This window comes from Elgaria multicarinata, chromosome 2 (genome assembly GCF_023053635.1).
Source record: "Elgaria multicarinata webbii isolate HBS135686 ecotype San Diego chromosome 2, rElgMul1.1.pri, whole genome shotgun sequence".
In the NCBI taxonomy this organism is placed as follows: domain Eukaryota; kingdom Metazoa; phylum Chordata; class Lepidosauria; order Squamata; family Anguidae; genus Elgaria; species Elgaria multicarinata.
Genome location: NC_086172.1, coordinates 89,550,003 through 89,563,348, shown reverse-complemented (window position 1 = coordinate 89,563,348; position 13,346 = coordinate 89,550,003). Strand labels below are relative to the sequence as shown.

Below are 13,346 nucleotides of genomic sequence, written 5' to 3'. Positions count from 1 at the left end.
CTTCTTATGTTCTTATGATGCTCTAGAGAAAGGGATAAAAGAAAGGATGTCCAACAAACACAATCCGGACCTACAGAGGTGTTATCACAGCTGTTTGTTGAAGGTGTTGTTCAAGGAAAAGTTGGGCCTTGTGCGGCAAGACAAGTTACAAGAACAGGATGACTCACCATAAGGGGGAGCTGAGTTTGCACAAGAGAAAGCCAGTATTAATATGCTGACCTTTGTAGCCAGATCAGCAGCTGTGGAATAGGATGAGGAACGGCCGGGGAGCAATACGAAATAATCAAGCCCACTAAGAAAAACATTATTTATTTATTTATTTATTTTAAAAAACCTTTCTAAAATAACTGGAAATATATGTTCTTTTCGTTTTCGTTTAATATGTCCGTTTTAACATCTCCTCCAGTATCCAGCCTTTTGATACGCTACTAAAAGGGTTCACTTTCCAATTGGGCATTATTTCAGCAAACACATGGTCTCCCAACCTCATGAAAATATGAGAGTTGGGATGTGGGGGACTTGTAATAATGGATCGGAGGATGGCAAGGCAGGGTCCCTAGCTATACCTATCTAGTTCTCCCTTGCAATTGCTGCCCCCACTCCACCCTACCCTGAGCCTTCCTGGCCCCTCTAGGTTTTGCAGCCTGACCAGGAAGGCGGAGTATTGTAGATGGACAGGGAAACTTCTGCAGAGGAGAATTGGCACACAAGAGAAGAGTTAAGCACCCCCCACCTGTCCACTAATTTCCCCCTGTAAATCTCCCCCCTGTCCGCTTCTGCCTTATAAAGGAAACACAAGTTAACTCTCATAACATGTAGTCCTGCCTACAGTTAATGGGACATGTTGGACTTCACAGTGCTGTGCAGTGTACTCATTCTTTGGTGTGTGGGGTTTTCCTGTTCAAAGCAAAAGGAAAAGGAAAAAGAAAAGGAAGGGATCTGCAAGTTCTTCTGGAGGAATTAGATTTTCATGTGTCTTATACCACCAAACCCCATGAGTAATAGAGAAGTTCGCAATTAGAGGTGTAATAGAGGCAGACTGTGAATTTCAGGGAGCAAGGGGATGACAAAGACAGGGGGGCTGTCAGAGCAGGTCTTTGAGACAGGAGTCCAGGGCCCCACCCAGCAGAGTGGGCAGGAGGACCCCCAAATGCATTCTTAATCTTTAAACTGGACTAGGACTGGATAGTCCTTGCAATAGTGGACACCCTCAAATAGAGGACTATCCTCTGCAAAGTATGATACATGACCACCCTACAACTTGCTAGGTATGCCAAGTTCTAGACAACCTTTCAACAAAACCAGGAAGTGTATCAAGCCCACGAGGAACCACCAACCATGGCTGATGGCTGCATTTAGCCTGGTGGCTCCTCAGTCTGGTGCCTCATAACATGTGGAACAAGTTGTAGATGATCCCATATATCACATGGAAAATTTAATGTCATCCCCATGGGGATGACAGGATGGAGATCCTCCATGTGATGGCAGGGTCCACAGTATAATGTACATCTTGTAGCCACATGGAAACATGTGCATAACTGCATAACTGCTGGCTGAAATCATGTTTCCCTAATTCTCATTATTAAGTCTAAGATCTTTGTTTTTTACTTTTTTAATGAAGTGTCATTTTTATTGAACTAACTTCTATTGGTGCAAGAATATACATGCTGTCCAGTTGCATAGAATTCTTCATTGATCAGCTGAGAAGTATGTGACCTTACAGTGGACTGGAACAAGCAGGAGGGCCATGTTTTGCTCAATCCCTTCTTACCGGCTTTCTTGTTCTGCCACTCCATTGTCTGAAGCCGTGCTCGTATTGTTAAGGCCTTCTTCTGCCTGGGACCTCAGTTGCCTCTCGCGTTCCCTTCGGCGGCGCTCTCTAGCTGCTTCCTCCTCATCCTCCACACTCCATTGTGCAGTTAGCCTGCCAATCACAAAGAAAATGCCGTCATCTCAGATGTTAACATACATTGTGATTTTCAGACCTTCCTGGGATTACTTTCCATATTTCTGTGGGACTCCTGCACCTGCCAATGGATAACTTGGGACATAGGCTGGGCCTCACCATCATCCTTCATGGACTGAGCATGTGTCCTGAAATACACCCCATCACTCCCCTGAAGCTGCACATTTTCCCCATTGAGGTCTACATTATCATGGTTAAAACCTGTTGATGCGGTCTTCCAACAGTGGCCAGAGCCAAACGCAGATGGGGTTACAGACATGGCTCTTGCCTTTGTTCAGTACACAATGGGGAAACAGACATTTGCATTCCAACTGTCTCCTTCCCCAATATGTGCAAGATTCCCTCCATCAGCTTTGTAGAGAAAGAAGGATTGAATGATATCAATAACCCAGAGGGTGACAGTGAGGGGGCGTGGCCTGAGGAGAGTCCACAGGTCCAGATTGAGAGGCCTGGAGATCTGCTTTTGGCCCATAGGCTGCAGCTTGTTGTTGAGGAAACCCAATAGTGGATAAGCGAGATGTATTTCAGGTAAGCTTATCCACCATTCTTGACCTTCTCATGGAAGAAACTCTGGAAAGAACACAGTTTGAAAACCACTACTCTGGTATAATACAAAGAAAGTGTGTTCTTGAACTGTAATGTGTCCACAATCCAATTGCACCAGACAGACCATGGATGAGGAACCCTCTGACTCATTTGGCCTGCCAGGACTCTCCATCCAACCTAAGGAGGTTCCTCCTCTTTCCAAAGTTCTTGCCCCCTCGGAGAGGGAAAGGGGAGTGGGAGAGCGGCTCCCAAAGCCATCTTCACTCTCCCCTCAGGCCCTCCCCGGGAGGCCTGGGAGCTGAAGGCCTATCATTTCTATGCCCTACAGTGCAATATCTGACCCGGACATTGCATTGTGGGCACAGAAAATGGAGGCTGCACAGCTCCGACAGGAGCCAAGGGCCTATTCAGCTCCCTTCTTCCAGCAAATTATGCCGCCACCACAGCAGCCTACCTAGAAGAGGAGGAGGAGGAGGAAAAGGAGGAGGCTGTTGGTAGCTGCATGAGCACTGCGGCCACCACCAAAAGGGCAGTCAGGGATATCAATGCAACAACCTGGCTGGTGCTGTTGTGAAATGAGTATGGGAGGAGAAAACCTAAAAGTTAAGCATAAACAGTGGGCAGTATGCAATAGTTTCATTCCTCAAAGTCAAATATCGCTAGCCGAACTCCACCAAATCTTTCCATTGCACCAGTAGTTGTCCATGATACACTTGTGCAAGTGGTTGCACAACAAAATTGCCCAAGAGTTATGCACAACCAGCTGCACAAGTGTAATGCAGAACCACTTGCACAACCACACTTGCACAAATGTAACTCTAGTTGGATTATACACTTGCACATTTTTTTTGGAGCCGAACTTCTGCGAGCGCAACATCATTTGTGCTAATGTAATGACACCATTGGATACTGCTCACTATCAGAATATGGTTATATGAGCTCCTCCCATGAATATCAGCAGCAGTTTGCATGGGACGTATGTGGGGTGGTGAGGGAGAGAACCTAGTAACACAGCCCTGATCCAGCTTTGGGCAACTGAATGCCATCACTACAGCTATTACTGCTATGCCTTAAAGGAAGACAAGAGTAAATTCAAAACGAAGGAAAATAGAGGACACTGAAAATGCAGAGACTAATAGTGAGAGACTTAGAAAGCAGCCAAGAAGCCGGGGCCTCTGTTCTGTCTCCAGAAAAAGAGAATTCTGACTCGTGAAGGACTTTGATATGTTTTCTTAGCAACACTGTATTTTAATCAGAATTCCTGAGCCAAGCTGTTCTGTTGCTACAAATGGGGTAGGGGAATGCTGGAGGAGGGCACCAAGAGTTCTCCCCAAGCATCTCTCTGCTTTTTGGCTGTTTTCCTTCCTCCCCAACAGGAGATTAACGTGCTGACAAGGCTCCTCCCAGAAGGTCCTAGTCACCAGATAATCAATGCTCTGTCAGCAGAACTAGCCCTCAGATCCCAGAGGAAACGATAAGGCTTCTGCAACATTCCAACGTGGGCGATAACATGAATTTTAGTGCCAGAACCACTCCTCCTCTCTTTTCGCAGCAGGTCACATGTACTTCTGTAAAACTGACTGGCAGTTCTTGATGTCTGACTCACGTACCCTCACAAGAACATCAGAAGAGCCCTGCTGGATCAGATCAAGGGTCCATCTAGTCCAGGATCCTGTTGACACAGTGGCCAACATGCTGCCCACAGGAAACCCACAAATAGGACACAAGTGCAGCAGCACCCTCCCGCACATTTTTCCGTCTAAGCTTGCGTAGGATTGTGCCCTAAATGAAGTTAATATAACTTGTATGGGTAAAGCAGATTGCTCCCTAAATTATACTGCAAATTATCTGTCAGATACTGTCAAAATGCCATGTGCTACTGCTTGTCAGCTGTCAAATATTGTCAAATACTGTCTGCTACTGTAAGCCAGCTGTTAGATACTGTCAAATACTGTTACTTTAAGACAGCTATCTAATATGGTCAGATACCAACTCCTGCATGTCAAATAGTGTCAAATAGTGTCCACTACTGCATGGCAGCTGCCCCAAACTGTCAAAATCTTGACTATTATGGCACAGTCTTTGGTTGTCAAATGCTGAAACTGAATACAAAATATTCAAAAAATATTCTTTGAATATTCTCACACTTTAAAAAAAAAAAAGTTTGCTTGGTTACTGGCTCCATGACATGTCAGCTATCACAAATAACCCCCCTTTTTTAATCCTTTGCCAACTATAATATAGTTAGTAATCACCATTCATGTGACCTCACTAAGTGAATCCACCTTCAGCCAGGAATAAATTTCTGATTGAGTGTGGGGGGGGTGTGTGGATGGGCAGGAAAATATAGTTCACAATCCTCTTCTCAAAAGGAAGTGTCAGCCACCCCCAATTTTCCTTCCATGGCTTGAGAAAATAATTCTTCCCTGAGTTTTCTCCAGAGTTAATGCAAATATTATTCTGTTTCTTGTCTCTGTCTGTATTAACTGGGAGCCAGATTCCCAGACCGCCACCCTGTACTTAAGTCAGTGGTACAAGTAGTATGTTCTCATCTATGAATCTGAGCAATAAAGGTGTGTGTCATTGGCAGCCAGTAGGGCCGGGTGTCATGATCCCAGAGCCCAGCAGTGACCTGAACAAAGACAAAGAGGGTAAGAAATCAGTGGGGCCAATGGAGGAGACTCCAGGCCCAAGCACCACTGCAGAGCTGGAGTTTCTTGATCCCAAGATAATGGAGACCTCCAAACCAGAGATCCTCCAACTTGAAACAAACCATGCAAACCCTGAGTTCAACTCCAGCAATGGGTCAGCACACCCATCTTCAAGAGTTCCACAATCCATCCAAGCAGTGCGCCAATGAAGAGGGGGCTCTGAATGTCCAGGCATAAAAGTTTTCAGTCTAGTCTTAGACCTTGTTGCAGCAAAGTCACTCACTATGAGCTCCCCTTGCTGCCTTGCTCTACAGTGCCTCTATGGGCTCCTCCTTGGGACCAGAAAAGGACACCTTCTCAGCTGTAACGAAGTCACAACTTTGGACTTGAGAGATGTATGTTCCCTAAGCTCCATATTTGAGTGCTGGGTGGCTTTGGGCTCCTCCTTGGGACCAGAAAAGGACACCCTCTCAACTGTAACGAAGTCACAACTTTGGACATGAGAGATGTATGTTCCCTAAGCTCCATATTTGAGTGCTGGGTGGCTTTGGGCTAGGGTGGCCATGTAGTCTAGAGCGTCATCACATAGGGGGAAATCACGATTGCTTACCATCGCTTCTCCGCCCATGTGTTTGTCCCTCATTACTTCCTCTTTTGAAAGAGGAAGTAAACAATGCGCATGTGACCCATTCAGTGGACTGTTTTGATTGCACTGCTTCTCTTGCACAGAGCAGGAGATAGCAGCAACTTCTGTCTTTAAAAATAAGTCAGACTTACGGGGGGGGGGGCTTTTTTGTCATGCGAAGAAGGCTAGAAGGGGTGGGAGGTAGACGATGTCATGAGAGGGACCCGCGAAAATCTGTGAGTGCCTAGTAACTAGCATGCATAAAACACTCATCTGATGGAGCTTTCCAACCTTGTTTATCTCCACCGCTACTACTACATCACTGTGACCATATAGCACAATTTGTTTGTTTGTTACATTTATATCCTGCCTTTCCTTCAAGGAGCCCAAAACGGCCTACATAATCCTCCTCCTCTCCATTTTCTCTTCACAACACCCCTGTGAGGTAGATGGCACTGTAGTAAGGGGATTGTGGGAAATATTAAATATAATTAGTGATCAAATTCAATGGCTTGACTCCTACCTACATGTAGTCTTCCATGCCCGGAAAAGCCTTTTCCTCTTACCCTTTCCCACTCCATCCCTTTTACCTCCCCACCCCCACTTTCAAAATTGCCCCTAAGGATTTGGGGGGCCCAGTAAATGATGTGGGATGTAATGCAGGGAGGGTGCAGTGAGAAAGAGGAAATAGGCAAATATTGGAAGAAGTGTGCCCCCGACTCATGCTGAGCAATTGATTTCAGTGGGATTACGTGAAGCAAGCTCCGTGCTAGGTTGGGACCAACTTCTATGATTTATGAGATGGCGATCGTAGCAGGATTAACTACAGCTCTTTCTGGTCTGAGTAACCCACCAGACAAAGATAAAGATGTAAATGCAAGTATGTGGCATGTCAGCAATTAGGGCCTTGCGTTATTCTTTGGGGAGGGGAGCAGCTTTCCATGTCTCCCCCACCCCTTACCCATTTTTAAGCAAGCCAACAAGTCTGAAACTCAAACCTCTCTGTGGGACTCCGAAAAGCATGGCGAAGCCTGTAGTGGAATTGGCAAGGTCAAGTTTAAAAGTACACAGTGTGTGTGTGTATGTATGTGTGTGTGTGTGTGTGTGTGTTGTGGTGGAAGGGGGTGTGCGGGTTAAGTGAAGTCATGCATTTTTCTCTCACTGCGGAGCTTATCAAGGAAATGACTGTCATTACTAAAATGAAAAGTATTTATCTGTATATTCAGTGAAATTTTGTTTCAGTGAATAAACTGGCACCTTCATCCCCCCTCCCCTTTCTGTTCCCTGATTTCATCCCTTGCAGCTCAAAGGTGCACAAGAACAAAGAAGAGAAAGCTATCAGAAACAAGACCTGAGAAACCTCTTCCTTGATTCATTCTGTGCTCATATTTACTGTTTTCTCCACAGTTCCCATGGAAATAGTTGTCTAGGTCCTGGCAGGAAGCCAAGGTGTTGTGCTGCTTTTTTAAAAAAAAAAAATATCTAAATGAAGTCATTCATTACACTCCATCATGATCTCTGTCCTTTATGTATGTGACAATTTGATAAAAGGTCTAATTCAGAAATGCTCTTAACCCCACATCTTCCAGCTCGCCTCTTTCCAGTACGAAAGAAAAGTCACAATGTTTGGCTAGAATTATTTGGAGTTCCAGTTTTCCTTTTGTTTGTTTTTTTAAACTGTGCTGTCCCCAGCATTCCCAGTCAAGGGCTTAAAGTGGGAACTGCAACATCCCTCCCAGATCTCGCTTGTATCCTTGCCTTGGAATACTCCACCGGGAATCTATTAGGAATGTTGTGAGCGGCATTCTGATTTGCCATTGTAGCTTCTCTTCACCGCTCCCTTTGTTTCTTAGCTGGATGTGACTAATTTTCTCTCCATGACCTCAGAAGCTCACAATCTGTTGCTATTTCTTTTGCCCTGTCTGCGTGGAATGGAAGGACAATTGCTTCAAGAGCAACAGTAGCATACAAGAACAACAACAAAGAAGAACCCTTTAAAAAGATCTGTCGGCACTTCTAAAAGATAGGCTACAATTATCCCCTGCCCATTGGCATTCCAGCAACAGGTTCTTTCCTATTATTGTCATCAGGGTTTTTTTGTTTGTTTGTCTTGCACCATTTGGTCCTTTGAGTTTAACCTCAGTAGCAGAAAGTAGTTGTGCTCCTGTCTGTATTGTTTATATCCGGGGTGTTGTTGCTCTTTCAGCCTGAGGGTCAAATTCAATTTCAGCGAAGCTCCCAGGGACCACGTTCCAGTGATAGGAGGGGCTGAAGTCAAAATGGGCAGCACCAAAACTACCATCATAGTTTAGCTTAAAGCCTTAACAATTCAGCCTTTTAGAATGGGGGGGGGGGACTCCACACAAGCCAGGAGACCTCCAAATGAGGGGTGATTGGTGGGAAAGGGTGTGGCTGAGAGAAAGGGGCATGGCCAAGATCATAGAATAGTAGAGTTGGGAGGGGCCTATAAGGCCATCAAGTCCCTGCTCAATGCAGGAATCCACCTCAAAGCATCCCTGAAGGCCTCTAGTGTGGGAGAGCCCACAACCTCCCTAGGCAATTGGTTCCATTGTCATACTGTTCTAACACTCAGGAAGTTTCTTCTGATGTCTAAGGGAGCATGGCCATCTGGGGAGCCCAGGAGAGCCAGATTAGGGCCACAGAAGGACTGGGTTTGGTCCTTAGTCCTGAGGTTTCTCACCCAGGGTTTGTATGCACAAAAGAGCCATGCAGTTTTGCTCTTCTGGCAAAGTGACCATCTTGCCCTCCTCATCAGTGCAACCTCCCTACTGCGATGCATGCAGTACCACCTCCTCCTCAAAGACAGAGGAGTATGGAGGTATGGGTTGATGAACCTCAGCATCTTCAAACTAAAATGACACACTGTCTTGATAGAAATGATTCCCTATTTCCACCATTGATAGGATGATTCACACTGACTCATTACAAACTACAGCTGGGCAGGAAATTAGTTTTCCCCTGTGGAACTCTGCGATGACCATTTTAGTCTCAATGTTTTCAGGTTTCATTAAAACACCCACCCACACACCTCTTTTTTATTCAAAGGAAATGTATTTCCCACAGAAATTATAAATTTCCCACAATATCTTTTGCATGGGGTACTGAAATGACACACGATGGTACAACAGTACCATTGTATGTGATATCATAGACACACATGACCACGGTATCAGGCCAGAAAGACACATTATGGGGAGACCTCCATGTCCCCTCCATGTCACATTAGTGTTTCCCCACACATCTTCCCATAATGCACAGTTTGGACCTTAGACACTGAAGGCATGAACCCTGCACATTTCTATTTATATCACTGTTACCACTTTACCACTATTCATAAGTTAAAAGTGCTGCCTTGTTGCTGACCATCCATCCATACCCCAATGCAATCTATCTGAGTGAGTAAGTGATTTAATATGATGCTCTTTTGAACTTATTTATGTAGATGTTCTAGTTTTATCTGTTTCAGAGGGGTGAGCGGGTTGTACGTCATCCTGATCTACACCAAGCAGGATATAACACTTTGAAAGCAGTTTGAAAACAGTACATGGAGCCCAACAGTTGTCATTGGACTTCAATACCATTATAAAGCAGTACCGTAAATCCTGCCCAATAGTTATAGGGTGACTAGCAAGCAACGCTCAAGTGAAAAGTAAAAGGAATTACATCTAAACCAGATTTTCTTCTGCTTTGGTCCTGTTTGCACAATTCGTTATTCTGGGCCAACAACCCCTTGAGTAACTTTAGCCTCTGGCTTGTTTACATGTTTGAGTGAATCAGAGGCAGGAGAAAGCTGAAAGCACATGATCAAGCTCTGGAAAAATGAGGCTCTTGACTTGCTCCTCTTTCAGTGAAAAGTGATCATAGAAATAATAGCCAGGCTGTTATCTCTGGTATGCAAATGTGCATGGAATGTGGAGTAATCTAGAGACTTCGGGCCTACCTAGATGTGACAGGGGCAGCTTCATTTGCTTATTCTTGTACCTGCCCTGTTCAGGTACAAAGAATTTGAGAGTAGGGTATGAGGGGCGAAGGGTTGCAACAAAAGGTGTATATGGATGATGGGAGCTGAACCCCGAACCTTCCATCATCTTACCTCACCTGCCTGTGCTCTTCTCTGTTTAGGAATGGTTCTCCCTAGTCCATCTCAGTATCTGAACCAAGCTGGGAGAAAAGTGTCTGCAGCTAGTGTGGCCACTTACGCGTCACGAAAAAGAAGAAACGTATCACCCCCGGAAAGGGCACCACTTTGCATGAAATTTGCATGCGCTGTTGTATATGTATAGATGCAAATTTCAAAAGTAATATAACTTCATGTAATCAGAAACTAGCTACAATTTATATAATCCATCTCCCGTAATGGGGGAAGGCTGTGACCACTTGCCCTGTGGGCCTGCTCAGTCTGCTGTGCAGGGGCTCATTGCTGGTGGGCAACTTCAAGGCCCCATGCCCTGCTCTTTCTCCTGATGTTCCCTTCTCCTTAAACTGGACTTGGACTGGACAGCCCTTCAAACAGAGGATGCCTTCAAATACAGCACCATCCTCTCAACAGCCCTTCAAACCTGTAAAGTGGGACTCCTGGCCTCCCTCAGATGAGTCACGTGGCAGCTTCTCTCACCATGACACACGTTTTGTTGTAAAATTTAGAACTCCCCACCCTTGCTTTACATGTGATCAGGGCAGATACCCGAGAGATTCTCCAAAATTGGATTTGGCCTTCAGGCTTATAGTAGTTCAATACCCCAGCTTTGCGGAGTGCTCTATTTCAGTTCTACTAGGAAACCAAAGAAACAGATTATGGATAATATATTCAAACATTTTACACCCGTTGGGTAACCAGATTGAAACAATTAGCTCCATAGATCAACTTCCTGAAATAAGTCATCCCCTCCAGTATATAATTTTCTTTTCTAACAGACAGGGAAATTTATTTTCCACTATAAATGTATTTCCCAGTGAATATTCAATAATCTTGGGGCAGGTCATTTAAGATTTGACATCCTCTAGCTCATCTTCTTCTACCTGAGGTGGTTTTGCCACAGTTTCTGTCCACTTTCCACAGTTTAAATTCCTTCTCTTGTCCGAAAGCATCCCTAGTGTGCTAATGGCATAGTACAATGTCACATTTTTACGTGTACATTTGTAAGCGCCTGGCAGTGGTTTCCTTGTCTGGAGAGGAAAACAACTCTAGGTTACATTTTCTGAGACTCAGTCTAAACACCTTGAGACTAGTTTATGTCTCTGAAGGCACACATTAATAATATTAAATACAATCCAACTGCACTGGAGAGTGCTCGGTTATTTATGGCGGGTCCACCTGGGTGGCTTAGTCATGTGGTCCTTTTCCAAATAGCCTTTGTATTTCTACCCCTGTAGTACTTAGATGACAGGCACATTATCATCTGGATGAAACAGTACTCCCCCAAAACCTCCACAGGGAGCACCCTCCTTAGACACAGCCCTAGCTATCCATCTAGAAATAGAGCAAATAGCCATAACAACAGCAGCTATTTCCTCTGACCCTATCCCCCTCCCCTCCACCCAGGCTTTTACTGGCCTGTCTGTCCGCACCTTTCACACAAAAGGACAAGCAGCAGTTAAGGGCCTCCAAAATTAAAACACAGCCCTGTCCTTTCTGTATATTATGACTTGCTGGATGTCTGAGCCATCCAGCAAGACATAGGCCCTTTCTACACCTAAGGGTTATCCCAGGAAAATGGAGGGATCATCCCTGCCCTGCGCCCAGGATCCCCTGCGTGTCATTTGCATGCACACGGATGATCCCGGGACAATCCCGGGGGGAAAGGCAGGTGTAGAAACGGCCATAGAGAGCTTCAGCTATTGGGCGGTATAAAAATGCAATAAATTAATATACTTGAACATGTATTGGAGTCAGTGGATCTCAGGATACTTCCAGACAGGCCTTAATGTGTGTGTGTGGTGTGGGTGTTTGTAGAAAGAAAAAAGATATAAGAAGTGGTGGTGGAAAAACAGGAGCAGTTCAAATGGAAGACCATATTTTCTGGACCCTTCGTCAAATTCTGTGAATGAGGCAGGGTGATGGCACAATACAAGCCTCATCTGGAAGCGCCTTCCATGTGCTGAGTTACCAACCTGCAGGAGAAAGAATGACTGACTGACAGGAGATGGGAAGGAGACCGAAGGTGGAATTGGATGCAAATGTTCTAACTAAAGGCACAATCCTATGCATGTTTAGACAGAAACAAAAGTCCGACAACTCCAGCTGGGGGATGCTGGGAGTTGTGGGGCTTTTTTTCTGTTTAAACATGCATAGGATTGCACCCTAAAACTGCTTCTAACTAAAATACTGGACAAATAGCATAGTAAAGCTTGGGGAATGCAGCTGGCCAGTCGGGATTGCGCCTGGCAGAAACTGACTAATCTGTAAGTGATGTGTGATCCATCATGGGCAGAGCCTGATGGGGTTAAGGATGAACAAAATTGTCAGGCTGCTCTGAGGTTTACCTGGTTTTCAGACGCTGATCGTGTAAAAGTAAAACTGTAAACAACCCTGTCTCTATGTGGATTAGAATGCCAGCTCCCTTTCCAAAAGTACACATAGTATCTGGAACAGATTGGCTCTTTCCAATATCAAAGGGAGAAGGAAAGGTGCAGACCAGCTTTCCCCAACCTGGTGTCAGTGGAGGCTGGTGACGCTTATGTCAGTGGGGAAGGTAATCCGCTCCAGGTTTCTGTCAGACCCCTAAAGGAGCTATCCAAGGTGCAGCGGGGGTCACAGCCTGGGAATCATGGCATTAAAATGTTTTAATTTCTCCCACTGGCTGGTGAGTGGAAGAGAGCTGAGCATAAGCCTCCCATAAGACGGGTGGCGTTAGTAGAAGGCCAGCAATATGAAATCTCAGCACAAGCTCTTTAGGAAAGTGAAATCTGCAGGAAGACATACGTCATGCTAAATCTTTTTTTAAAAAACACCCACGGCAACAATGCCCCAAGACAATTAAAAGATATCCCACCAGGACATTAGATTCTTCTAAAAAGAGAAGCTGTCATTTGGGCAAGTGATGGGCAGTGACAGCTTGAAAGAGATGATTTATACGTTCCACAAGCATGCCAGGCAAGATGAGACAGATTTCAGAATGCAAACTATGAACGATGAAAGCAGGCTCAGAGGAAAGACCTCCGGAGAGCCTTCTCAGACTAACAGGCTTCCTGATATAATAAGCCATGTGCTGTGAGTGGGACACTTTGAGGATAAATGCTGAGCGGTCCCTGGCTATGGGGAGCCCAAGGACCAATTCAACGATGTGTCAAATGAAGTTTGACCAGGTTCTTCTACACACTCGCTCTGCAATTGTCTGGCTCTGAGCAATTTTAAAAGTTAAGGGCAGCCTCCATCCAAAGACCACTAAGCAGTGCCTACGTGTGGGGTGCCCTCCCACTAGGAGATCTAATGTTAAATTGATCCAGCTGGCAGTATTCCCAGATTTCAGATTCCACAGACCAAGGCTGCATCTATAGACACTGAGAAACTTAGCAGGACACCGATTATAGCCATAGC

General features: G+C 45.2%; 2 protein-coding genes across 4 annotated transcripts in view; one reads left to right on the top strand and one right to left on the bottom strand.

The window, feature by feature from the left end:
- Positions 1–13,346, top strand: part of IGF2 (insulin like growth factor 2) — a 960,921-nt gene that overhangs the window by 565,042 nt on the left and 382,533 nt on the right. The gene's annotated exons all lie outside the window — the stretch shown is intronic.
- Positions 1–13,346, bottom strand: part of LSP1 (lymphocyte specific protein 1) — a 95,712-nt gene that overhangs the window by 36,293 nt on the left and 46,073 nt on the right. For all 3 annotated transcript variants that reach the window (XM_063117132.1, XM_063117133.1, XM_063117131.1), the window contains exon 2: positions 1,772–1,924. In XM_063117132.1, coding sequence (XP_062973202.1) covers positions 1,772–1,924 — 153 coding nt within the window. The remainder of the gene's footprint in view (positions 1–1,771; positions 1,925–13,346) is intronic.